The sequence below is a fragment of the Xenopus laevis genome, chromosome 9_10L, assembly GCF_017654675.1.
Source record: "Xenopus laevis strain J_2021 chromosome 9_10L, Xenopus_laevis_v10.1, whole genome shotgun sequence".
Lineage (NCBI taxonomy): Eukaryota > Metazoa > Chordata > Amphibia > Anura > Pipidae > Xenopus > Xenopus laevis.
This window is the reverse complement of record NC_054387.1, coordinates 24663486-24691069: the sequence shown is the minus strand read 5'-3', so window position 1 is coordinate 24691069 and position 27584 is coordinate 24663486. Positions and strand designations below refer to the sequence as shown.

The window sequence follows — 27584 nt, the reverse complement described above, 5'->3', positions numbered from 1 at the left end:
GCCAATTATTCCTCCTGTCAAGATCATCGCTTCTTTGTACCCTCAATTCGCTGATCAAACTCTGGTTGGTCAATCTTCTGCCCCTCCTGATACCCCCATTGGGATGGCGTTAGTTCCCTCCGAGCTACGTCTGCCTATTCTTCAAAAGACCCACTGTTCCAAGCAAGCAGGACATCCTGGTCCTGAAAAGACTCTTGAACTCCTTCAACGTTTAGTCTGGTGGCCGACTATCCGAAAAGATGTCAAAGACTTTGTTGCTGCTTGTACCGTTTGTGCCACATCCAAGCCTAGCCATTCCCGCCCCAGTGGGTTATTGCAACCATTGCCTATTCCCTCTCGTCCATGGACTCATTTAGCAATGGACTTCATAGTTGAGCTTCCTCCCTCTAGTGGGAACACTGTGATCTGGGTTGTGATTGACCGCTTTAGCAAGATGGCCCATTTCATTCCCCTGCGGAAGCTTCCCTCTGCTGTGGAGTTGTCTCAGCTCTTCATCCAGTATATTTTCCACTTGGATGGTGGAAGTTGTCTCCGACAGAGGTTCCCAGTTTACAGCTAAGTTTTGGCGTTCCCTGTGCAAAGATCTGGGTATTAATCTCCAGTTCTCCTCAGCTTATCATCCCCAGACAAATGGAGCAGCTGAACGAGTGAACCAAGCTTTGGAACAGTTCTTGAGGAACCACGTCTCCCTTTGCCAAGATGACTGGTCGAATCTCCTCCCGTGGGCGGAATTCCCTCAATGCATGCCACGCTTCCACTGGAAGGTCTCCATTCATGTCGGTGTATGGTCAGCATCCTCAAGCCTTCCCACAGGACTTTGTGTTGTCTCATGTCCCGGCTGCAGATGACGATGCAGCCCACATGTCTGCTATTTGGGCTGCAACCAAGTCGAACTTGGAGAAGAGTGCTCTGGTCACAAGACGTTTGCAGATCGTAGACATAGACCCTCTCCTCCCTACAAGGTTGGTGATAAAGTCTGGTTGTCTTCCAGGAACATTCGGTTGAAGGTGCCATCTCCTAAGTTGGGTCCGAAGTTTGTGGGTCCATTCTCCATCTCAGAGGTGATCAATCCTTTGGCTGTCAGACTTCAGCTTCCCCTTGAGATGCGAATTCCCAACGTGTTTCATGTCTCCTTGGTGAAACCCACTACCTCCAACCGCTTTTCTGTGGACTAGTCTCCCCCTCCTACTATCTCTGTGGATGGTCAACAAGAATATGAGGTGGAAAAGATCCTTGACTCCAGAATCTCCAGGGGCTCTCTTCAGTACCTCATCAAGTGGAAGGGCTTTGGCCCTGAAGAATGCTCCTGGGAAGGACACTCTGATGTTCATGCTCCTTATCTTGTATGGGATTTCCACTCCAAGTTTCCCCAGAAGCCAAGCCCTGGTGGTCCTGAGGCCCCCCGTGGGCGGGAGCGTGAAGACGCGCGTCTTCCCCCACGGCGGTGAAGAATCCAAAATGGCAGCGCCCAGTCGGCCCACGTGGGTGCTGGGACGCCAGCGCCGCAACGTGACGCATGCGTGAATGCGCATGCGCAAACACGCCGGCGCAGGCACGCCGGCGTAAGGATATCAATGACGTCACTTTGGCGCCAAATTTGAATATAAAACTGCTTCCAAGATGTCTGAATGGCGCCCAAGAATAGGTTCTGCTTCCCTGAACCTTGGTTCCTGTTTCCAAGCCTTGATTCCTGTTCCTGTATCCTGATACCTGCACCTGCCTTGGTTTTGACCTTTTGCCTGGACTCCTGCTTATTGATCCTGATCTGCCTGCCCGTGAACTCTAGCCTGAACTCTGATTATCCACTTGCCTACCCTTTGGACAACCTTGTTCCCTCAAGAGGGCTTCCTCCTTGATCCAGACTACCTCCCTGGAGGGAGCTCCCGGCTCCCTGACACTAGTTGATCCAGAGGAAGGCAAAAAAAAAAAAACATTTGAAGCCTCTCAAATTTGCCTCAGAGGGGGAGAAATTCCTTCCTGAATCCAAAATGAATCAGACTAGTCCCTGGATCAACTTGTGCTATGAGCTGTCTTCCATAACCCTGTATTCCCATCCAACCCCTTCTTAAAACTATCTAATGTATCAGCCAATACAACTGATTCAGGGAGAGAATTCCACATCTCCTGACCTGAAAAAACGAAGAGTCTACCTTTTGGAGCACTAGAACTTTAGCCAGTCCTGTGCCTTATGACTATGCCTTACCTTGTAAACTTTTTCATCTCAAATTTGTACCTGTATATTAGCCTCCCATCCAATTAGACTGTAAGCTCTACGGGGCATGGACCCCCTTCCCACTACATATCTTAAATAAAGTTATACATATATACAGTACATACTGTACATACAACTGCAGTTCACAGGCATTTCTTATAAACACAAAGGATATATGGTATTTTTACAAAAGTAAATTGTTATGGGGGGCCTTGGTTATTGCTCTGAACCTACTGCTAAAGATGGGGAAAAAACATTATAAGCATACATTCAACTGACTTTCTTTACACCAGGCTTATAAAGACAAAAGTATTAGTAGTAATCATAATATAGTTCAGTTCAGTAGCAACCCAGCATGCTGCACACAAAACACAGAAAAATTAGAATGCAGATTCCCTTTATGGGCTACTACCTTTGCTCTGACATTCTCAAATGATGCAGGGCTGACAAGGGAGAAGCAGATCAGAAACACATCCTGAGGAGGCAAAAAGAATTATGTCATTAGGTAGCTGGATATCAAAGCCTATTACATTATAAAGACAATTAGAAACTTACCAAACAACAATCATGATAAATAAAGTGAGAGAGATTCTCATATGCAACCCAGAGTTACCCAAATTACCCTCACACACCGTTTGGGGGTAGGAAAGGGGTCGAAGTCTGTCATAGTCCTCCTGGCCGGCTGTGTCCCAGAGTCCCAAATTCACTGGTTTCCCGTCAACCATCACATTAGCAGAATAATTGTCAAACCTGTTACGGTACATGAAACAGAAACTCTGTTTACCCCACTGTAATATGCAGCTTAACTCAATATCCAGTGTTCTACCAACAATCCCCTCCAGCCAATATCATAACATGGGTGTGGTTTACAGTGATGTGGTTTTACAAAAGGGAGTGGTTGACACTGGCTTACATTTTCGGCCCTCCACTTCAAAGGCCAGAAAAATTTCAGCCCTAAGTATCACAGAAGTTAGACAGCACTGCCCTAGCGCCTGTTTTACATAACCAGTTTACATTAAATTGTGATAATTTTTTAGCTGGAATTTTCATAGAATTGCATAATCTGCTTTTTATTTTATAGTTATTAATGTTTATTTATTGTTACCAATTTTATTCTCCATACATTCATAGGACATAATGACGCTGAACTACAAAGTGGAACAGACTCACATAAGCACTACAAACCAACTTTTCACACAAAAACAAAATATTTTTTTACCCCACCAAATCAAAATGAGTGTGCTATACAATTGCTCCTACAGAAACGGGAGTCGGATATGCTACATTTTTATAGAAACAATACACAATGATATTGTGACCAGTGAACAGTGGCAAACTGGGTTGTCCAAGGCCAACCAGCATGCCTCCCAACAGTGTCCCAGTCCAATGCTGCTCTTAAATTATTACCCACCTAACTCAGGGCAGGATACATTATTTATAAGCCTGAAAATTGCAGGCCTGCCCTGACTTGTTAAAAAATCCATATTTGAAATGTATGGTATTTTCTCTAAGCTTACCTCCCCCTTCCTTTATAAACAGAGTTTGTTCACAGCTCCCTATCTACAAACAAGCCCTCCCTACTATAAGCAGCCTTTGAGCAGCTCATTATCATGGGCTTCTCAGTAGATTGGTAATTTGTTTTATCAGCTCCTTTGAAGTTCTTCAGGATCAGTAAGTCACAAGAAGTACTACAGTAAATCTGTCTTCATGTTCATGTTTAGTGCCAGAAATAATACAAGATATTTCTTAATCAAAATTACTGAAAAAAAGTACAAGCACAAGCCCTATTAGTTAAAAGGAGCATATACTGTCCCTTTAAAGTTATTTGTAAATCAAATTGTGATTAACAGTTTTTATTTAAAAATGTTCTGTTTTCTGGCTCTGGCCCTGGAAACAATGTAGCAGAAGTCAATTCTAGTTCCAGTCTATCAGCTGGCTTCTGATACATTGTTTTAGGAGTCAGAACCAGAGAGGTTCTAAAAGAGAACTAAACCCTAGAAATTAATATGGCTAAAAATGGGGTTATTATTCCACTGTACAGAGCACTACTAAGGCCCCATCTAGAATATACCATACAAGTCTCCTCCAATCACACATAAGATTATTGAATTAGAGAGGGTCCAGAGAAGGGCAACTAAACTGGTATAAGGTATATACTGTAAAATCTTACCTATGAGAAAAGCCTGGCCAATTGGCGTTGTTCACAATGGAGAAGAGGCGCTTAAGGGGTTATATGATAACTATGTATAAATAGTATAAAGGGGATCATATAATAATCTGTCTAGTGATTTATTTACCAGTAGGTCTTTCCAGCTGACACAAGGTCACCCATTGCAATTAGAAGGTGGTTCCCTCTAAATATTCGGAAGGTGTTTTTTACAGTGAAGGTTGGATGTATGTCTTTTTTCAACCTAACTTACTATGTTAATATTACTATGTTATATGTACTGTATATTTTGAGTCGGTCGTTAAGCTCAGTAACTGATATCGGCACAGAGCATGTGTAGTGATTCAGCAAAAAAGAAGATGGGGAGCTACCGGGGCTTTTTTGGAGGTACAGATCTTCTCTGCTTAAATGCTGTGGTGGGCTTGGGCTGGTACAGAAGCCCAAAACATAATGTACAACATTTATAGCCTACTTGGTTAAGCTTTAGTTCTCCTTTAGCATGACAAGGATTTTGTAAAGGTTGAACTCTGTAAACTGTCATATTCTACTTGCTATGTTAATGATTTACATACACAGGCTTTTATTCTGATTTTTCTATTCCTGTACAAAAATCTGAACAAAGTTGATGGTGCTTAAATCTTGTACTCACACAGTTGGGATATATTCTCCAGGAAAAGCGTTGGTTGTATAACTAATTAGGAGGCATGTTTTCCCAACAGCCCTGAAGAAGACAAAGCAGAACATTAGATTGTGCAATATATCAGCCAGCAAAGATATAAATTACATATAAATACATCACTAGTCTGTGTATTATGTTCCCTGTGCAAGCATAATGATGTAAAAATAAAAATGGATACTGACTAACCAGTGCAAGAATTAGTCCTTATTGGGCTCAGCAACAAAACTGAGGATCTGTCTCACAAACTGGGAATACATACCAGCCAGAACTCCAAAAGGTAGAACCCTAGCCAAACAAAGAGACTTCAGTATAGCTGATATAATATAAATGGCTCCAAGAATCCCTTGTTTTAGATTTTAGCATTCTATACCATGAGCATAATGTGTGATTACCCTTAAGGGCATGCATACAAAATAATTTGTATAGGATCCATATCTGGGATGCTTGGGATCTGGGGGTTTTCAGATAAGGGATATTTTTGTAATTTGGATCACCATATCTTAATTGTACTAAAAAAAAAAAAAAATTTAAAGGAGAAGGAAAGGTATTATGATTAGGAAATTCCAAATCTTAGATATATCCCAATGATTAGAATTGCTTACCTGATACTTGCCTGGTGTTTGTGATTACCTGTGGCATTAATTTAAACTAAGGATCCCTGTCCCTCGCTATAATGGGGAAAGATGGGAAAATGAAACCACAACAGACCACATCAACGCCACCGCAACCTATCAAGGCACCGTCGGTCTCGAGATACTTCAACAGGACGGAACGTAATAGGCTCTCCATTGGAGGAAAGATGGCGGCGGTATCTAAGTCCAAGCCGAATGTAGGAGACAGAGGCGGCAACCAATTACACCAACCCTGCACTACAGGAGATGATAGCCCTGCTCCCCACAAATTGGGATCTGCAGTAGATTGTGGAGGAAATTCAGCGGACCCAGCTAGAGGATATGGAGATAAATGAGTAGGGATGCACCGAATCCACTATTTTGGATTCGGCCGAACCCCCGAATCCTTTGTGAAAGATTTGTGCGAATACCGAACCGAATCCGAACCCTAATTTGCATATGCAAATTAGGGATGGGAAGGGGAAACTTTTTTTACTTCCTTGTTTTGGAACAAAAAGTCATGCGATTTCCCTCCCCACCCCTAATTTGCATATGCAAATTAGGACTCGGATTCGGTTCGGCCGGGCAGAAGGATTCGGCCGAATCCAAAACCTGCTGAAAAAGGCTGAAGCCTGGCCGAATCCCGAAGCGAATCCTAAATGAGTCACTGCAGAGTATCGGAGCATGGAGGAACTGGAAGTGCAAATATCAGGGAACCGCAAGCTATTAACAAGGGCACACAGCGGATCAACTAGCACCATAAAGAGTTATACCTGATAAGACATTAGATGGAAGATCTCGATAACCGCGAAAGGCGGAACAACTTGCGGGTGAGGGGCTTAACGGAATCCGTAGCACATGGTAAACTGGAGAACACGCTGAGAGGCATATTTAATTCACTCCTACAAAGACCATGGGACTCAGCAATGGAGTTTGACCGGGCACATAGAGTTTCAGGTAAGAGCACAGCACGAGAAGGGCCGCGGGATGTAGTGTGCCGCCTAGACAGTTACAAGCTCAAGGAAACAATTATGAGTAAAGCTCGGGGGCTAATAAATGTATGTGTCAGGGCAATAAAATAGAAATATTACAAGATTTAGTGTGGATGACTCTACACGTAGATTGCTAAGACCCCTGACAACGGCCCTAACAGAAAGGGGAATTAAATACAGATGGAATAACCCATTCTCACTTTCAGCCCTGTATAATGGCAAAATATATATTTTGAAGGAACCAGATGACTCAGATCATTTTTGTCGGGGGCTAGGCATACCAGCTGTGGAGCTCAAGGAATGGCGACAGATGGGGGCGAAGATTCAGAGGGAAAACGCCAGTGGTCTCACGGAAATATAATATGGCCTATGATAATGGATTGATGTAAATAATTAAAATGCAGTAAAATATGGCTGCTGGGATGGGAGAAACTGCAGGCTGAGCTGTCAAAATTGGGACTGTCCTGGGAAAAATGGGAGAGTTGAGAGGTATGCTTAAAACTGAACTATCCTGGGTTATTTCTGTAGGTACTCACTTTCCATGATTGTCTTTTACAGTTAAATTTAAATTGGGTTGAAAAAAGACAAAGTCCATCAAGTTCAACCCCTCCAAATGAAAACCCAGCATCCATACACACGCCCTCCCTACTTTTATTTAAATTCTATATACCCATACCTATACTAACTATAGAGCTTAGTATCACAATAGCCTTTGATATTCTGTCCGAAAAATCATCCAAGCCATTCTTAAAGGCATACTTATTTTTGCAATTTGCAAATTGCAATTTTCCCTTAGAGGTCTTGGTAGGAGAGGATGCGGAGCCTGAACTTGATCTGCCTGATCTACCAATTTTCCGGGATAATTTCGGCACTGCCAAACTAAGGGACCCCACCTTAAGTAAAGCTCGGGAACACATAAAGGTTGTAAATGGGGTGCCCCAGGAACCAGGTGCTGACAAAATATTTCCACATTTTGCAATGGAAAATGATTTATTGTATAGAGTAAATGAAGGACAGGGCGAGAGGATAAAGCAACTGATAGTTCCCCAAGCCCATAGATGTACAGTGCTGGATCTGGCACACGTCCATGTGTTAGGGGGACATTTGGGCTATGAGAAAACGATCGACCGGGTGTTACAAAGGTTTTACTGGATTGGGGTACACCGAGAGGTAAAACAATATTGTGATTCCTGTCCCATTTGTCAGTTAAAGGCCCCAATGCCACATTTCAAAAGTCCCTTTGTACCCTTGCCTATAATTAAGGTACCTTTTGACAGGATTGCCATGGATCTGGTAGGCTCTCTAGTCAGATCTGCTAGGGGACACCAATATATTCTTGTTGTACTTGATTATGCCACACGGTATCCCGAGGCAATTCCACTAAGGAACGCGTTGGCAAAAAGCATTGCCAAAGAGTTGGTTCTGATGTTTACACGTATGGGGATCCCAAAGGAGATCCTCACTGACCAGGGGACACCCTTTATGTCAAAGGTAACAAAAGAATTGTGTAAGTTACTGAAAATCATCCAACTGCGTACCTCAGTCTACCACCCCCAAACAGATGGGCTGGTAGAGAGGTTTAACAAAACGCTAAAAGGCATGTTAAGGAGGGTGGTAGCTACGGATGGTAAGGCCTGGGATAGCCTTTTACCTTACCTTAGGTTTGCCATACGGGAGGTGCCCCAAGCTTCCACTGGGTTCTCTCCTTTTGAAATGGTGTATGATAGACACCCAAGGGGTCTCCTGGATATTACTAAGGAGACCTGGGAACAGGAAGCCACTCCCTTTAAGAGTGTAATTGAACCTATCAGTCAAATATCAGTCAAATGCAGATAGAATCAAAAAGGTATGCCTATTGTACGGGAGCATTTGCAACAGGCTCAGGAGGCCAAGTCCAGGGTGTATAATCGCTCGGCTAGGGTGAGAACCTTTAATCCGGGGGATAGAGTACTGGTTCTTGTTCCCACAGTAGAAAGTAAATTCTTAGCAAAATGGCAAGGTCCTTATGAGATAGTAAAGAAGGTAGGAGAAGTTAATTACAAGGCTCATCAACCTGGGAAAGGAAACCCTACCAAGTGTATCATGTAAATTTGATTAAGCCCTGGAAGGACTGCGAGACCCTTGCGGCTGTAACCTTCCCTAGGGAAACAGCAGGTAATTCGGTTATAAATATCTGAGACCCTGTCGCCAAGTCAAACACAAGAGGTAAAAGAGCTCTTACAAAGAAATAAGGATGTGTTTTCAGAGTTGCCAGGGCAAACAATGGTGATTAAGCATGACATCGTGACAGAACCTCGGGTAAAAGTAAACTTGAAACCCTATAGGGTGCCTGAAGCTCTCAGGCAGGCGATCTCAGATGAAGTTAAAAAGATGTTAGAGCTTGGGGTAATAGAAGAGTCATGCAGTGAGTGGTCTAACCCCATTGTCTTAATTCCTAAGCCAGATGGCAGTCTCTGTTTTTGTAATAATTTCAGAAAATTAAATGAAGTCTCTAAATTTGATGCATACCCCATGCCCAGAGTAGATGAGCTGATTGAGAGGTTTGGACCAGCAAGGCATATAACCACCCTTGACCTTACAAAGGGTTACTGGCAAGTTCCCTTAACTGACAGGGCCAAAGAGAAAACTGCTTTTTCTACCCCTGAAGGGTTAGTCCAGTATAAAGTACTGCCTTTTGGTTTACATGGGGCCCCAGCTACATTTCAAAGGCAGATGGACCATGTTCTTAAGCCCCATCAGAAATACCCCTCAGCCTATCTTGATGACTGGTCATCTTCAGCACAGATTGGCAAAGTCACTTACCCAGAATCCAGGCTGTTCTGGATTCAATAAGAGCGGCTGAATTAACAGCCAAAAAAATGTGCCCTTGGGTTAGAAGAGGCCCGTTACCTGGGATATGTAATTGGAAAGTGGGTAATTAAGCCCCAGATACACACAATTTAGGCTATACAAAACTGGCCCCAGCCACTGTCAAAAAAACAAGTAAGAGCTTTTTTAGGAATGGTGGGCTACTACAGGAAATTTGTGCCCAATTTTGCCACTATCGCAGCCCCAATAACAGAGTTAACTAGAGGTAGAAAATCTGCCATGGTTACATGGAACCCAGAAGCAGAGACAGCATTACATAATCTAAAAACTTTTCTCTGTAAGTGCCCAGTTTTGATTACCCCTGATTCAAAACTGGGCATGAATTCATAGTTTAAACAGATGCCTCAGATGTGGGACTAGGCGCTGTTTTGTCCCAGGTGATCAGGGGTGAAGAACACCCAGTGGCCTACCTTAGCAGGAAGCTAACATCAGGGGAAAGAAATTATGCCATTGTGGAAAAGGAGTGCCTGGCCATTAAGTGGGCTCTAGAAGCTCTAAGGTACTATCTCTTAGGGCACCAGTTCAGGTTAGTGACTGATCACGCTCCTTTAACATGGATGGTGCAAAACAAATAGAAAAAAACGCTAGGGTAACCAGATGGTTTCTGGCACTACAAAATTTCAAGTTTGTAGTAGAACACAGACCAAGGTGTCAACAGGGAAATGCTGATGCTCTCTCTAGGGTACACTGTCTGGTGGCCAAGTGTTCTCAACCCAACAACTTTGAACAGAGGTGGAGGATATGTAGCATAGTTGGGAAAATCATAGATTGAAAGTATATTCCTCCCAGAATCCTCTATGAAGCAGTGCAGAGGGATGTGAAAATTAGGCTCTGAGCAGCAGTGAGGTGATTAGCCTGGAGTAAAAAGGTGGGGGCTCAATTATATGGGGTGCCGTTTGTCCCAAATGTATTCTGTATACAAAACTATCCCAAACACACAGAATTATTGTCTCTCATCTCAAGTATTTGTGACCATACACAGATAAAAAAAATATACAAAAGACTTATTTCTATTAAAGAATGAAAACAAAATCTGGTTAGTGAACAAAAGGATGTCATTATATCACAAAATCCATTCTGTACATTTTAACAAGCAATCTGTTGCACAAATGTATGACCTCCATGTAATGGACGCACTTATGTGTAGAGTTACTTACAGAATGTATTATGCCAAAAAAACTTGGACATAATATATAATAGTTTAACTAACTAGTGCATGCCAAGCTAGATTTGAATGACAAAATAGATATTTATAGTACAGGATTCATTCTTTCCACAAAATGAAAGCTCAGTTTCACAAAACAGATAAAGAGAGATTATCTGGTAGCAAGGATTGGTTACCAGCTACTGCCTTAAGTTGGGGAGCGGGCTGCTTCCAGGAGAAAAGCACAAGGAATCTCCAAAGGACTGTGAGTTAACAGTTAATTTTCCCCCAAAGGGTATGAACTGTTATGTGGGTGTTTAAGCTGCTCTGTTAAATAAATGTACACATAAGATCAGCTGGAAACCTGTGTACTGTCTACTATCTGTGTGAAAGGAGTTGCTGCTGCTACTAACTAAAGAGCGATCCCCCCACAACAGTTAGCCTGGATTCTATAAAGGCTGTAGTGAATAATAGGCAGAACACTACTTCCTGCTTTTCAGCTCTCTTTCTCTGAGTTAATCAGCAACTATAAGGGGGTCTCATGAGACATAAGTGTTCTGTGAGTTTGCAGTTGATCCACAGAATTCAGGATCCAGTGAATATACCTTTAGTTTCCATGTAAACATTAAAGGAACAGTTCCATGTAAAAATAAAAACTAGGTAAACAGGCTGTGCAAAATAAAAAATGTTTCTAATATAGACAGTTTGCCTGAAATGGATTCTATAAAGGCTGTAGTTAATAATAGCCAGAACACTACTTCCTGCTTTTCAGCTCTCTAACTCAGAGTTAATCAGCGACTATAAGGGGCCACATGGGACATGACTGTTCAGGTCACATTCAAAGGAAAAAACAGTTATGACCCATGTGCCGCTCCCCTCAAGTATCCCATCAGTAAGAACCAAGAGAGCTGCAAAGTATTTAGTAGTGTTCTGGCTGTCACTCCAACCTTTATATATTACATTCTTGGCTAACATACTATATTGAAAACATTTTTTTTATTTTGCACAGCCTATCTATTTACCCAGTTTTTATTTTTACACTGGACAATTGTTTGTTTTTTAAGGAAAAAAAACATTATGCTGCAAAAAGCCAGAATCTGAAAATCCGCCATCTCAAACCTGTCGGGTTCTGAATAAGTCAATGGGAGAGGCACTTATCCCAAATTGAAGTTATCTTGGTATTTGCTGGGTTTAGCCCAAAAATCAGACCTTTTGGGGTTTTTCGAAAAAAACTCAAGCTTTTCAGGTATAAAGGCGAAAAATACAAGTGATTGAGGTTTTCGCTTGATTTTATCAAGTTTTTGTTACGATGCTTTGGTTGAGCTTTTTTATTGGGACAATGAGATAACTTCTGAGTTTTCTGAATAACAGGTTTCTGTATAAGAGATTTTGCAGTAAAAGTGTAAACCAAAGCAAATTTACACATATTTTTCTTTTCTCTGTTTTCAAATTATAAGTAGACTGCCACTCTATGAATATCAACAAGGGCCTTAGTGGACTTCTCAAACATCCATGTTCACGTCCATTCATTTAAAGGAATAATGATTTTTAAAAAGAGCACTGGATTGCACTCCAGGCCAATAAAATACAAGTGCCCTGGTGCTACTGAGAAAGTAATTTTGAATAAACACAAATAATTGCACTCATGGGACTTACAAATAAACATAAATGGTGAAGAAAATAAAAAGTTTGTTTAGTTGATGTATCAGTCCCTCAGTGGAACCTCAATGTGTTGAATTGTAATGTTAGTGGCCAGAGAATCATCAGATTACTCTCATAACAACTTTGTAAGCAAAGCAAGGACCAAACAAATCTAGAGGACTTCTAGATCTAACTAATTGAACAACACTTTTAGCAGGGCAAAGTTTTACTACTCTCGTGGCTACCATATAGTAGTAATTTGTCCCAGTTATTCTTTTCAGCATCCATAAACCTCCTTAGCATGCTCTTTATGGTTCAGTTGAACCATTCTACCAGCCTATTGGTTAGTGGGTGGTAAACTGAAGTTTATATATGCACTGGCACCTCCTTCTAGATTTTTTGGTATGATTTGTTTCCATGATTGACATTGTTATGAATTACCTCTGGGTACCCTGCATTGGAGAACAATTAGCAGCAACTTGTAGTTGTTCTTTAGGGAAATGTTTCTGGCTAATGAGTGGCAAAGTGGATTTAAGACCTTTTGTAAAAGGTTCCAACAAGATCAGCAACACATCCTTAGATTTATTAGGCTGGTTAATTAATACTCTAGGCACACTGCTTAGCAATCATTAATATCCTTGTAAGTACCTTGCCAGAAAACCTTGCAAGAAAATTATCTAAATTCTACTTAGACCTAAGATCTAAGGGAATGACATAAACTAAATTACATGTGACCTTTTAGGTGCCACAATATATTCCAATACCACCCAGGTTGCTGCATTATTGATCATTATGCAGTTTAAAGGGGTGGTTCAAATTTAAGTTACTTATTATGTTATAGAATGGCTAATTCTAAGCACCGTTTCAATTGGCCTTCATTTGTTTTTGTTTTTTTTTAATTATTTGCCTTTTTCTCTTTACTGTTTTGAGCTCTCAAATGAAAAGGTTATGTAGTCCCCAATGCGAGATAAAAGTCTTGGAGGTTCCAGGTATAAATTGCAGGTTGGGCAATATAGGAGTTAATGTGGAATTTTGATTGGCTAGGCGGTACTTATCCTTACATCTGCGCCATATGGATGAATTGAGCCCATAGTTTTAAGAGGCAGTTTGAGGTTCCGGTCTTGAGTCCACAGGTATGTACTGAGGTGGGTGTCCACAGCAATTCTATGTGTGCCCACTTGTAACTGGCTGAAGGGTGGTCCAACCCAGGACCTGGCGAAGATGTGCTGCCTAGTAGTACTGCTGAATATCTGGTGTTGCCAGGCCTCCTTGTGACTTTCTAGCCAGCATGACTGTCTTGCCTATTCTATGTCTTGATTTTCCCCAGAGGAATCTAAAAAATAATTTTTGAAGGTCCTTTAGGGTAGCATTAGGTTCTTGAGATTGGTAGAGTTTCAAAAAGATAAAGTAGTTTTGGCAACTACAGTACAGTGATAGCCCCTTAAACCCACATGCTGGAGAAGGTCAAACATGTAGTCCCAGTTCAGGTGGTCAAACGCCTTTTCCGCATCTAGGCTCAACAGGAGGGCAGGTGTAGATGTTGTGTTTATAATTTCAATCATGTTAACTGCACAACGGTGTTGTCACCTGCTTGTCTGCCATAGATGAAGCCTACCTGATCTGTATTAATAAGCTTAGGGAGATGCTTGCTCAGTCTGTTGGCCATTATTTTAATAAAAATCTTGAGGTCCAAGTTCAGTAGTGGTATCGGTCTATAGCTTCTACATTGGGTTGGGTCTTTGCCTTCTTTATGGATTAGTGTAATATAAGAAGCTAACATGCTGTTGGGTATTGTGGAGTTAAAAAGCTTAGTCATGCAGGGTATTAGCTTATCTGAGAATCTCTTATAGTAAGCATAGGAAAACCCATTTGGGCCAGGGGCTTTCGAGGTTTGGAAAGATTTGATACTGTCCTTTTTTTTAACAAACACCACGTCCCTGTGTTTTTCAAACCTAGAAACACACTGAGACAAAAACTGGCACATCCAAAGGATCCAACCCCTAAAGAAAAACAAAGCAATGTGGTATACGGAGTCCAGTATAGCGAGGAGTGCACAGATCTACAGTATACATTGGGGAGACAAAACAACCGCTCACCAAGCGAATGGCTCAGCACAGGAGGACGAACTCTACAGGGCAAAACTCTTTCTGTCTTTCTACACCTAAAAGACAAGGGACACTCCTTTGAAGATAGCAAGGTCCAAATATTGGATAAAGAAGACCGCTGTTTTGAACGTGAAAGAGGCGATTCATGTCAAGGTGGAGAAACCATCCCTAAACAGAGGCGGCGGCCTTCGACACCACCTGTCTGCTACATACAATGCTGTTGTAACATCTGTACCCCGGCGGTATTCGGAACACTTCACACGTCCATTCATGCAACTCTCACAAGTAACACCTCTTTCTAGGAGTTGCATGACACATTGGATAATCCTATCACAGAAACTACACAGAATCAACACCTCTGTGAATTTCTTCAGATGTCACCTCTTTGAAGAGTTACAATGTGCCATTGTGATTGGATTAGTGGAAGAGTTTATATGCCGAGAACTTCCCACACCAGTCAGTTGAACTGAAGAAGCTGCTCGGATGATTAGTGAAACGTCTTCATTGATTACTCAGCAAGTCCAGTTGTTTTTAGATTTACCTATACTAGATATACCATGACCTGGATGAATGAAAATCTTCATAATCATTTTTCTAAGTCCCAAAAAACACTGGCGTTTTTTCCTATTTAAAGGGTGATAGATTTTTTTGGGGTACACTCCTTCCCCCCTACATTTGATAACATATGGCACCTAAACTATACTGTGGGCACATGTTTAGGGCATTATAACAACTTTATATCATTTTATTAAGGTTCCCTGGCCTTGTATAGTGTAATGTATTTGCTGCAGCATATATGCCCATTGTACTGCACGATGTATGCTAATTAGCCAACGCTAGCGTAACTTCGAACTGCTGAGCGTAATTTTGCCAGCGTTCGCTACCTTGTGCACAACTTCAGATCTTAGTGAATTAGCATTGTCCAGGCGAATTTACGCCTGGCGAAGTGTTGCGATGTGCGCAAAGCCGTCAATGGCGAATTTTCGCCGGTTAGTGAATTTGCCCAACAGTATTTTTGTCTAGGCCAGCGAAGGGCTATATCCACAGAAAGGAACAAGTTTAGTTATTTTCGGACTTTGCTAATTTTCCCACCGAAGAGGAAGGGAGAATCGTCGTTGTGAGAGAGATTCCAGAGGTTTCCTTTCTAGATTTAGTTTGGTCAGAGTTCTCACTTTTTTCCTTTGAGTGGCAATGGCTATAAGCTTGCCTCTGATGACCGCTTTGTGAGCTTCCCAGAGATTGGAAATATTTAGCGCAGGTTCGGACTGGGAGTAATATATATATATATGTGTGTATTCACACCTTTTCTGTTTTTTTTGTTTGTGACAACTTAATACATCCTTGGTTGTCATCCAAGAGTAGGTTTGGTTTGTGTATTTCCATACCCAATTCCATCAAGAGTTGATGTAACCAGATAACTTCTTGACAAGCTTGTGCTGCGGCAACATATTTAGCTTCTGTTGATGATAAGGCTACTGTGGCTTGTTTTCTACTGGTGCCTTTTCCAAGTTGAAATAAAAATGCTGTAGTTAACTTGTAATCTTGTACATCACCTGCCCAGTCTGAGTCTACATAACCAGTTAACTTTGCTATGTGTACTGCTGGCAATTTCAATTTCTTATTGATAGTACCTTTCAGGTATTTTATGATACGCTTTACTGCATTCCAATCATGATGTGATGGAGCTGAAACCTTTCTGCAAAGTATTCCTACTGCTGCTGCAATGTCACTGTCGCTTTAACTTCGATCATTTTCACGTCCTTAGATTCCTCCATTGCACAATAGGTTATCAATTCTTGAATTTTATTTTTCTGATTAAGTAGGAAACTTCCATCCTCATCTCTCTCAATTTGTATTCCAAGGTAATATGTGACATTTTCCAAATCCTTCATTTCAAAGTTTGCCTTTAGCCTTTGAACAATATCATCACTGTCCCCTTCCTGCCTGACTAGCACATCATTCACATAGATCAATACATATATCCATCTGTTGGTTTCTTTCTTACTGTAAAGACATGGATCTGCCTTGCTTCTGGAAAATCCTCCATGTAAAATGACTTGATTTATTTTCTCATTCCAGGCTCTAGCAGCTTGTTTAAGTCCAAAAAGGTTTGCATACCAAATCTATGGTTTCTGGATTCACAAAACCAGGTGGTTGTTCCATGTATAGGTCTTCATCAATTTCACCATAAAGAAATGCAGTTTTCACATCTAGGTGTCTTACTTGTATACCTTTGCTGGCTGCCATACATAAGAGTGTTCTCACAGTTGTATTTCACTACTGGAGCAAAAGTTTCATCATAGTCCTTGTTATGTCTACATCATTCAGCGTATGCTTAATGTAAGGATTACACATTCAGCCTGCAGTGGAGATCCAACTTTATTCATTGTACAGTTGTCATTCCTTCCTCTGCTTTCTCCCTCATGCAATTCCTCTTACTTCCTTGTTCCTGCTTCCTACCCAGCCTGCCTCTCTACCTTAAAGGTACACTGTAACTTAAACATGCAGACATTACATCATCCCCCCTTTTTTTTCTTTTTTTTTAAATATGTATTAACTTCAACCTTAACACAACAGAGTATCCAAAACTCACCGGGTTACACAGAAATTAAACAGATTTGCATATATGTGACTCAAGTTATGAACAGAGATTAAATCTCTTCAATCAGTCTTGATGTAGGGCACTTTTGTCTTCTGGGATACCGTCTCATTGAACATGGTTCCTCATTTTCCTGAGGCCCACCATCTCTCTTTTGTGAGGAACATACATCTAGAGGTGTGTCTTTTCCTCTAGGCAATTGCTCAGTTTCTTGGGGCGGCAGAGTACACTCTGCTGTTCCATTGTTTGTCATGCCCAATGGTAATGGAACCACCTTAAAATGTGAAGCATTGCGGGTCATGCTGTGTCCATCACGTGTGGCTGTGATCATGCTTCCTTTTCGTGCAGTGACCTGGTAAGGAGTGGGGTTGTATGTTGATGACGTTTTGTTATGTCTCTTTTGTACGACAACCACTGTGTCATCCTTTTGGACAGGAGAATATTGAGCATGTCGTCTTTTATCCGCATAGTGTTTCATTTTCTCTTTATTTTCTCTTTGTGGTTGAGTAGGTGTAGCATTAATCTCTGGAAGGCGAGTGCGAATTGGTCTGTTGAAGATAAGTTGTGCTGGAGCTATATTAGTTGTTGAATGGGGTGTGTTTCTGTAGTTACGCAAAAACTTGTATAGTGCCTGTCTTAGGGGAATTTTCTCCAGCTGAGCAGTTTTAACTCTTTTGCCTAGAGTGTTCATGAATCTCTCAACAATTCCATTGGCCTGTGGCCACAGTGGAGTTATTTTCCTGTGTTTGAATCCAAGGTATCCAGCAAATTGTTGAAATGTGTGTCCATTGAATGGAGGACCAGTATCTGTTTTAACTACTCGTGGTATACCATATGCTGAAAAGATACTGTCCAGAGAAGGTAGTACACTTGCAGCTGACGTTGATGAAATAAATGAAATTTCTGGATAGCGTGAATATTCGTAAATGACAACAAGGATATATTGACTGTTTGGCAGTGGACCATAAATGTCTATTGCAATTTCATTCCAAACATTTGATGGAAGCTGAGACATCTGTAGTGGCTCAGGCCTGGAAGAGTTGGTTACTAGCTGACATGCAGAACAGTGTTTTATAGTATTCTCAACATACTGATCCATGCTGGGAAACCAAATTTTTTCTCTCAGGAGTTTTTTTGTGCTAACAATTCCAAGATGGCCTTCATGAGCAATGTTTACAATGGTTTGGCGAAGACACCTAGGAGCAACAAGTTTAGTTCCCCTGAGAACAAGATAGTCCTTAGTAATGGAGAGTTCTCCCTTGACAGTAGAGAAGGACTTCAGCTCACAAATATCTACTTCAGGATCTGGAAATTTGGCTCTCTGAATTTCATGCCACCTGTTGGTTCGAATGATTTTTATTAATGCCAGAAGAGTTTTGTCTTTTTTTGTCGCTTCCTCAAACATGTCCATTGTGAGTGCCTTTGGTACAGCATGGGCTGCCATGAAGTTAATATATTCTTCTGCAATGGACTTTGGGGATTCTTGAGATGCAGTTGGATGGCGTGAAATATAATCAGCAGGATTGTTGTTTTTCCCTGGTCTGTGAACTATTTTGTAGTCATATCCTTGTAAGCGTAGGCCCCATCTTTCAATACGTGCAGGCATTTTTGCTCTTGGGTTCCCAAAGATGGTGATGAGTGCCTGATGATCTGTAATTATTGTGAATGGTGCTCCATAAATAAACAAATGGAAGTGCTCACATCCCCAGACAACAGCCAAACTTTCTTTTTCTGGTTGGGAATATTTCATTTCTGTGGTTGTTAAACTTCTGCGTGCATATGAAATGATTTGTGGGGATGAGTTATCCTGTTTATATTGGACAAGACTTGCTCCTAGTCCTACTGGACTTGCATCTACAATTAGCTCAGTTCTTAGTAAAGGATCAAAGTAAGCTGTGGTGGTTGTGGAACTAAGTTCTAGCTTGATTGCATCAAATGATTCTTGACATGCACATGACCACTGAAAAGTACATCCTTGTTTGGTGAGATCTCTCCAAGGTGCACTGATGGTAGAAAAGTCTTTAATGTATCTAGAACAATAACTGGGCATTCCAAGAAATGAACGAACTTCATTAGCATCTTGTGGAGTGGAGGCCAGTTTTATTGCCTCTACCTTTTTTGGGTCAGGTTGCATCCCTGCTGCTGAAAATATGTGCCCATAGAATTCTAGTGCTGTCTTGTTTAATTCACATTTTTCCTTATTGAGTGTAAGTCCTTGAGTTGATAAACTCTCGAGTACTGCATGCAAAGCAGAGTTATGTTCAGCCTGTGTTTTCCCAAAAACCAGTATATCATCACTGTAGTTAAGAGCATTTGGAATGTGCTGAATAACTCCTTTAATGGCCTCTTGAAAGATTTCGGCTGCAGAACAAACACCAAAACTTAGCCGTTTGTATCTTCGTAGACCAACATGTGTTGAAAATGTAGTTATGTACCTAGATTCAGGACTGAGTTCCAGTTGGTGATAGCCTTTGTTGAGATCCAGTTTAGAAAATACACTTGCTCCATTTAGTAGATGAATGATATCATTGACAGTTGGAGAGATGTGCCGCTCTCTTTGTATAGCCACATTTGGGAGGCGCATATCTACACAGAGTCTGACCTTGCTTGGGTCTTTTGGTTTGGGTACAGCCACTATAGGAGACACCCATGGGGTAGGACCGGAAACTGTTTCAATGATGTCTTGCTCTTCCAGGGACCGGAGTTCTTCCTCTATTTGTTTTCTTAAATGGAAAGGAATTCGTCTATGTGCTTGTGCAACTGGACGAACGTTTTCATCTATGTGCAAATGTACTTGAAAATTTGCTAGTTTTCCCAATCCACTGAAAAGATTAGAATATTTATCAATCAGAGTTTGTCTGGTTAGCAACAGTGTGAACTATGTGAATAAGTTCAAGACCTAAAGCTGTGTGATAGCTGAGAAGGCATCCCCCTGATCCTTCCAGTACAAAGAAAGCGGTGGTAAGTTGCTTGTCTTTATAGCGGACTTCACAGTCAAATTTTCCAACTGTGGGCAGTGGAGTGTGAGACCCATAAGGAAAGATTTTGGTTTGTACAGGTTCCAAGACAGGTGGCCTTTTCAATGAGTTGTATGTATGGGTGTCAATGATGTTAACAGAAGCACCTGTATCAATGGTAAAGTCAGTTGCAGTATCAAGTAAGTACATTGTTATGGTAGGAGAGCGCACAGGTTGTTTTGTAGATGTGATGAACACAAAGTCATCATGCATTGGTGGTGGATTATCTTCTGAATGTGGTTGTATGTATTTGATCTGAGTCGGCTTGTGTGTGCCTGATGTATGTATACTGAGATGCTGTGGGGACAGAACGACATACTGAAGCAAAGTGATTAATTTTTCCACATTTGGTACATGTCTGGCCCATAGCAGGGCATACACCCTTGTGAGGAAAGTTTCTTCCACAGCGATAGCATTTCTTTAGTGAATCTGTCCCTTTTTGTGGTTTGCTAGTGTGGTCAAGGTGACACACCTGCTCATCAGTACCTTTTTCTATGGCAGTGGCTTGTAGCTCTGAGATCTCAAGAGCACGAGCCATTTTGGGTAGGTCTTGCAAGGTGCAATCATCCTGTAATGCTTTGCGTCTTATTTTGGAAGAAGTGCATGATACAATAACTTGTGTTGTAATTTCATCATCAACATCTGTAAAAGAACAGGTTTGAGCTAATTTTCTTAATCGTGTAACAAATGCATCCATAGTCTCTTGGGGTAGTTGTTTAGCAATTCTGAATTTGTATCTTTCATATCTGACATTTGGTTTAGGGCTAAAGTAGTCAGAGAGAGCTTTGGAGCATTTAGTGTAATTGTCAGTGTTGTCAGTAGGCAGGGTGCAATAAATATCATATACTGCAGAACCAGCATAATGAAGTAACAGGGCTTTCTTTCGTTTGTCCTCATTTATAGCCACAGCCTCCATGAGATTTTCAAATTGAAGTAACCATTTTTTCCAGTTTTGTGCTAGATTATTTGCATCAGACATGTCAAAGCTGGGGAATGTGTGCAGCTGCTCTGCCATTTTATTTTCACTTTCAGTTTCAGTAGTGGAAAGTAGAAACTGCTTGTATTTTGATTTAGCTTATACACAGAAATCCTGAATATTGCTGAATTACATGCAGCAGTGATAATATCTTGTGTGGCTGAAGTGGCTTTGAACAGGAGCTCTTAATAACTTGGTTTCTTATATAAAGGCCTAGTTGTAGTTTTAAAGCAGAGTACTCACTTTGCAGGGTTAGATTTCCTTTTACTCGTCGCCAGTTGTTATGTCTACATCATTCAGCGTATGCTTAATGTAAGGATTACACATTCAGCCTGCAGTGGAGATCCAACTTTATTCATTGTACAGTTGTCATTCCTTCCTCTGCTTTCTCCCTCATGCAATTTCTCTTACTTCCTTGTTCCTGCTTCCTACCCAGCCTGCCTCTCTACCTTAAAGGTACACTGTAACTTAAACATGCAGACATTACAGTCCTGACCAAATTTTTGTGAATAACCTTTGGCGACTAATCTGGAGTAATCATCTATGAAAATCACAAAATACTTTTTCCAGCTGAGGTCTGTGTTCTCATTGGTACACAAACATCACTGTGGATCAACTCTAAGGGTCTGCCTTGTTTTAGGTAGTGGCAGGGCCGCCATCATTTCCTGGGCGCCCACCACAAGCCCCACCTACAGGTCCGCCCTCCCCACCCACAAGTCCACCCCCATCACACACTAAAAAAATTAAAAAAAACATTGGTGGCTATGGTTCCCACATGTTAATAAAAAAATATTGGTAATCAGGCCCCAACATTTAAAAAAACATTTGTGGTCAGGGCCCCCCCACTAAAAAATACATTTGTGGTCAGGGCACCCCATTAAAAAATATTGGTGGCTAGGACCCCACATGGGGAAAAAAATTGGTGGCCAGGGCCCCCCCCCACTTTATAAGAAAATTGGTGGTCAGGGCCCCCCTTAAACGTCCATGTAAAAAAACTTGCCCCCCCAGAAGTTTAAAAAAAATGTGGTGCCCACCACCCCACCACACAACAGGGACCACAAAGGGTTACCTTTAGGGGGGCCCTGCCATGTTACACTTAGTGTGTTACATTAGTGTGGCCCACCTGCTGTCAGTGAGCTGCCAACTACAGAAGGGAGGAGGGGAGCACAGATGGCTGCATCTTCTTCCAGTGACAGCATTTTCTTCCCTTATTGGTCACAGAATTTTAAGTCCTGGTAAAACTGCATGGTGATTGGATGAGCTGGAGGAGAATTTCAAACCTCAGTTATCCAATCCCTGAGCAGCTCAACCAGGACTTAAACTCAGTGACCAATGGACAGAAGATACCTCGCTCCCGCCCTGCCTTCCCGAATTCAGCAGCTCTCAGAAAGCAGGGGGGCCCGGCTAATCAAGAAAGTGTGGCGTGGCCGGGCCCCCTTTACCCTCGGGGCCCCCTACAACTCCCCCCCGTCCCCCCCTGATGGCTGCCCTGGGTAGTAGTAACCTTGTTGCCTTTGCTTTGATACAGCAGATGCATTTCATGATTGTATTGCATGGTCAGATATCCATATCAGAAGTCATATTTTTGTTTAACAGTTCATGTATTGCATCTGGATGTCTGTGTCCCAGACGTTTGTGCCATGTATAAATGCATTTTTGATGAGGCGATTGAGTGATAATTTTAGCCTTATTTTCTTCACATTTGAGCTCATACAGGTGTCTGTCTGCTGTTCCCTCAGTTATAATTTCTGAACCATTCTGAATTGTGCATGATTTGCCTTTAAAAGAACAGAGCACCCTGCATTTGGTAAACATTTCACTGATAGGAAGTTCCCCTCTATTTCTGGAACGTACAGTACATCCTTCACAAATATATTACGTTTTTGTCCTGTGCTTGTGAAAGGGTATCTGGATTTTATGTGCAACACCCTTTGCAATTTTGTTAATGTTTCCATATAAAGCAGTCTTTCCCTAAATGGCCTGGCTTTTTACATCGAAAACACACTCTGCTTTGTGCATCTCCTTTTGCAATTTTTCCAGCTTTAAGAGCTGTTTTTGGTGCTATAGTTTCTTTCACAGCTCTTTTTTCCTTTCTGTGATTATATTCATCAGTTAACTTGCCTTTGGCATATTCTAGAGTTATTTCTGACCTTGGTCTGACTTCAATGGCATTTATCAGAGGGCTATATTATTCAGGAAGCAGTGGCGGAACTACCGGGGGAGCAGGGGTGCGAGCGGGCCAGGGCCCGCACCCCCTCAGGGCCCCCCGGCAGTCGGTGCGCCACTGAGAAATGCGGCCGTACGGAGGGGGCGGGGCCCGGCTGTGCGTCACGCACCAGTGCCCGCCCCCCTCTAGGATCGCTACTGTCAGGAAGGCTGCATAGTAGGAGAGCTACTAAATGGCTCTTTAATTTCCTATCCAATTCCTCTAAGCTGCAATTTCTAAAGTTGCATTTAAATGTTCCTGCATTTCCTGATTTTCTGCAGTCTCATGCTGTATAGCTTACGCAGCAGGTACAGTGTTTACTGTTTAAAAGTTTGATCTCTCATGGAGTGCCTGCAGTTCCACAACCCTTTTGCTGTAGATTCTTGATGTGAATCGGTTGATCATCTTCCACCAGTAAGCTAATAACTGCTTTAGCCTGTCTGTTTATTTTATCCTAATCCTCAGGATTGTTTTCTGGTCTCTCTGTGCTAAGTACCTCCGACAGGTCATCCTTACATAAAAGCATTTCCGCCTTAAATTTCCATAGCTGATAGTTGCTGTTATTCAGCTATGCCTGACCTAATCTCTAGACTAGCTGCCATTTTACCATGTGCTCAGCTTCTGGATCAGATACCAGTGGTGCTGTTATCTGGGCCCATAACCTGTAAGCAGAGAGCTGATCTGAACTGCATGTGCAGCTTCTCTGTAAGTGAGGACACTTAATAAAAACCAAAACCCCCACACACACACACACCCCCCATCGCCATTTTAAAGAATATGAAATGAGAAGAGAGGTAAAAATGTGGTGGGATAAGCTAACGTTACAAAAATATTTAGACTGTGGGAGAATGCCTCAAGGCTTAAGAATTTATAAAAAACCAACCTTTGGGTTGGAGGATGAGGATTTCATAAACAATTGGGATAGATCACTAGAAGAATGTAGCAATAACCTTATACGACTCATTATACAGAAACACACAAAAGACTTAGAAATATATGATAAAAAAAATCAAAGAACTCCAGAAAGAAATTGAAGGGAGTGGAGGAATTTGACACATTAGAGCTAGAAGCAACTGAAAGATTGCACGTATTGGAAAAGGAAGTGACACAAAAAAGAGAAAATTTGGCAGGGACAAGGAGGATTATAAAAGGGGAAATGGTGGAATTAATAAAATAAGATATAAGGAGCACAATTCAAAGTATACACACATGGAGAAGCAAAAAGGTACCCTCTCCAATAGGAAATTGGGGCAAGCCGAGGTATGGAGAAATCAGGAAGATCGAAATTGAAATGCAAGTTTGAGTAATGGGATGAGTAATTCACAAAGAAAGGGGAACACAAAGAAAGGAATAGATTCACATAAATATGGAAAAAAGGATTTTTTAGGGGTAAGACAACAAACACCAACACAGAGGGATTTTTTAGAGAGGGGACACCAAACCAACTGGGGACAGGAGAGGGGACGCCACACCAACACAGATACTACAAGAGAGAGGATACAAGAACCAACAAAATGCAAGGGGGAATAATAAAAAATGGGAGATGAGAGAATTATCAACAACCAGTCAATGTGGGGAAATGGAGATAGGTGAGGAGGACAGGAAGGAAAATAACGAATGTGAAAGATATCCAGATAAGAATGGAAAAAAAGAAAGGAATTTTTAATTTAAGCACACAGTTTAACAAAAATGCAAGAAAAAGTACTCCAGAAGGGCCTAAATTTTGCACCCAGTAACCAACCAAACTGTTTTAATCTATTCATAGATGCTCAAAAATGTATTCGGAAGTTAACCCTAAAAAAATACTTCCTGAATAACAATGCAGAAATTAAGAATTATGAGCCGAATAAGATCACTACAGTGAAAAGAAAATCAACTTTTTTACCCTCCCAAGAAAAAGGGAAAGCAATTGAAACTTATGAAAAACTAGTACTAAGGGACTTAGAGAAAATAGGACAAAGTAAAAAACAGAATATAACTAAGTCAGAAGGAGATGCCCTAAAAGAGTTATCATAAAATAACACAATAATAATAAAGCCCGCTGACAAAGGGGGTGGCACAGTTATTATGAATGTAGAGGATTATACAAAGGAATGTGAAAAACTATTGTGTGATATTAATACATATAGAAAGTTAAAAAATAATCCAGGTGATGTTTTTCAAAAGAAATTTGAAGCCTTAATACTTAAAGCCGAAAAGGATGAAGTAATTGAAAGGACAGAAAGGGAGTATATAATCAATAAATATCCGAAAACACCCGTTTTCTACATCCTACCCAAAATTCATAAAAACCCTACTACACCACCAGGAAGACCAATTATTTCGGGTATCAATTCCTTGACGAGCAATTTGTCACACTATATAGATACAAAATTATATCATATCTAAAGGACTCAACTCAAATATTAAATATCTTAAAAGGATATAATTGGGATCCAGAGTGGCTTTTAGTTACTCTGGATGTCAAATCATTATACATAAGTATTCAACATCAGCAGGGCATAAGGGCTGTACAATATTTTTTAGCAAAGGATAATGATATGAATCAGGAACAAAAGGAGTTTAGTATACAATTCATATTGGACCATAATTATTTTTGGTATGATGGGGGCCACTATCTCCAAATATGTGGGACCGCGATGGGAACGAAATTTGCGCCCAGTTATGCTAATTTGTTCATGGGACACTGGGAGAAGGTGATATTGGAATCTCTAGTACAGGACGCAAGCCTCGTTCTCTGGAAACGCTATATAGATGACATCATATTAATTTGGAAAAACAGAGAAATAGAACTAAAAATTTTTTTACAACAAATCAATACAAACTACTTTAATTTAGAGTTAACTCTGAACTATAGTAGTAAGAACATAGAGTTCCTAGATTTACAGATATACATTGAAAATAATAAACTACAGACACAAACTTTCTTTAAGGAAGTAGACACAAATAACTACATCCTAGCCTCAAGTAACCATGATCCCCAATGGATAAGAAATATCCCAAAGGGACAATTCAGAAGAATAAGAAAAAATTGTAGCAATATAAAAGATTATGATGTACAATCAAAAATCTTAAAGAATAGATTTTTGGAAAGAGGATATAGGAAAGAAAGTATACAAGGGACACTAGAGGACATGAGGAAACAGGATAGAGACAACATGTTGGAATATAAAAAAGAAATATATCAAGGAACTAAAGTAGAGGAGAAATTCAATATGTGCTTTGTGACACAATATAATTCAAAGGCAAAAGAAATTAGTAAAATTATAGAGAAACATTGGAATGTATTGAGTTTGGACAAGGAATTGGAAAAAGTTCTCCCAAAGATACCAAAAATTATATTTCAAAAATCCCCTAATATAAAACAAAAATTAATACATACCTGTATGACTAAAAAAGGTGAGAAAAAGTGTGACACATATCAGGGATGTTTTCCATGCAGCTTATGCAAGGCATGCCAATTTGGCACAAAAACAAAAAATTTTGTAAGCAAGGTATCCGGGGAAAATTTTGAGATAAAAGATTTAATAAAATGTGAAAGGAATAATGTGATCTACATATTGGAGTGTCCATGTGGCCTCCAATATGTGGGTAAAACGAATAGGAAATTAAGAGAGAGAATGTGGGAGCATATAAATAACATTAGGAAAGGAAATATAAAACATGTAGGGGCCGATTCACTAAGCTCGAGTGAAGGATTCGAATGAAAAAAATTCGAATTTCGAAGTATTTTTTTTGGTACTTCGACCATCGAATTGGTTAAATTCGTTCGAATTCGAACGAAATCGAACGAATCGAACGAAAAATGTAGATATGTAGATCACATTATTCCTTTCACATTTTATTAAATCTTTTATCTCAAAATTTTCCCCGGATACCTTGCTTACAAAATTTTTTGTTTTTGTGCCAAATTGGCCATTCGATAGTCGAAGTACTTTCGATAGTCGAAGTACTTTCCCTTTAAAAAAAACTTCGACCCCCTACTTCGGCAGGTAAAACCTACCGAAGTCAATGTTAGCCTATGGGGAAGGTCCCCATAGGCTTGCCTGTGATTTTTTGATCGAAGGATTTTCCTTCGATCGTTGGATAAAAATCCTTCGATCGATCGATCGCAGGATTAGCGCTAAATCCTTCGACTTCGATATTCGAAGTCGAAGGATTTCAATTCGAGGGTCGAATTTCGAAGTATTTTTAACTTCGAAATTCGACCCTTAATGAATCTGCCCTGTAGTGTCTAAACATTTTTTAGAAAAGCATAATAAAAATCCAACAGGTCTAAAATGGGTAGGGATTGAAAGAGTTAAGAAAGATTGGAGAGGAGGGGATCTGGTTAAAAAAACCATTCAAAGGGAAAGTTGGTGGATCCA

General features: G+C 40.8%; 1 protein-coding gene across 2 annotated transcripts in view; it reads right to left on the bottom strand.

Moving 5' to 3' along the window:
- The window catches only part of LOC108700975 (ras-related C3 botulinum toxin substrate 3), a 116255-nt gene that overhangs the window by 46046 nt on the left and 42625 nt on the right, over positions 1-27584 (bottom strand). For both annotated transcript variants that reach the window (XM_018235049.2, XM_018235050.2), the window contains exons 2-4: positions 5029-5100; positions 2845-2962; positions 2625-2687 (exon numbers count right to left, since the gene is read on the bottom strand). In XM_018235049.2, coding sequence (XP_018090538.1) covers positions 2625-2687; positions 2845-2962; positions 5029-5100 — 253 coding nt within the window. The remainder of the gene's footprint in view (positions 1-2624; positions 2688-2844; positions 2963-5028; positions 5101-27584) is intronic.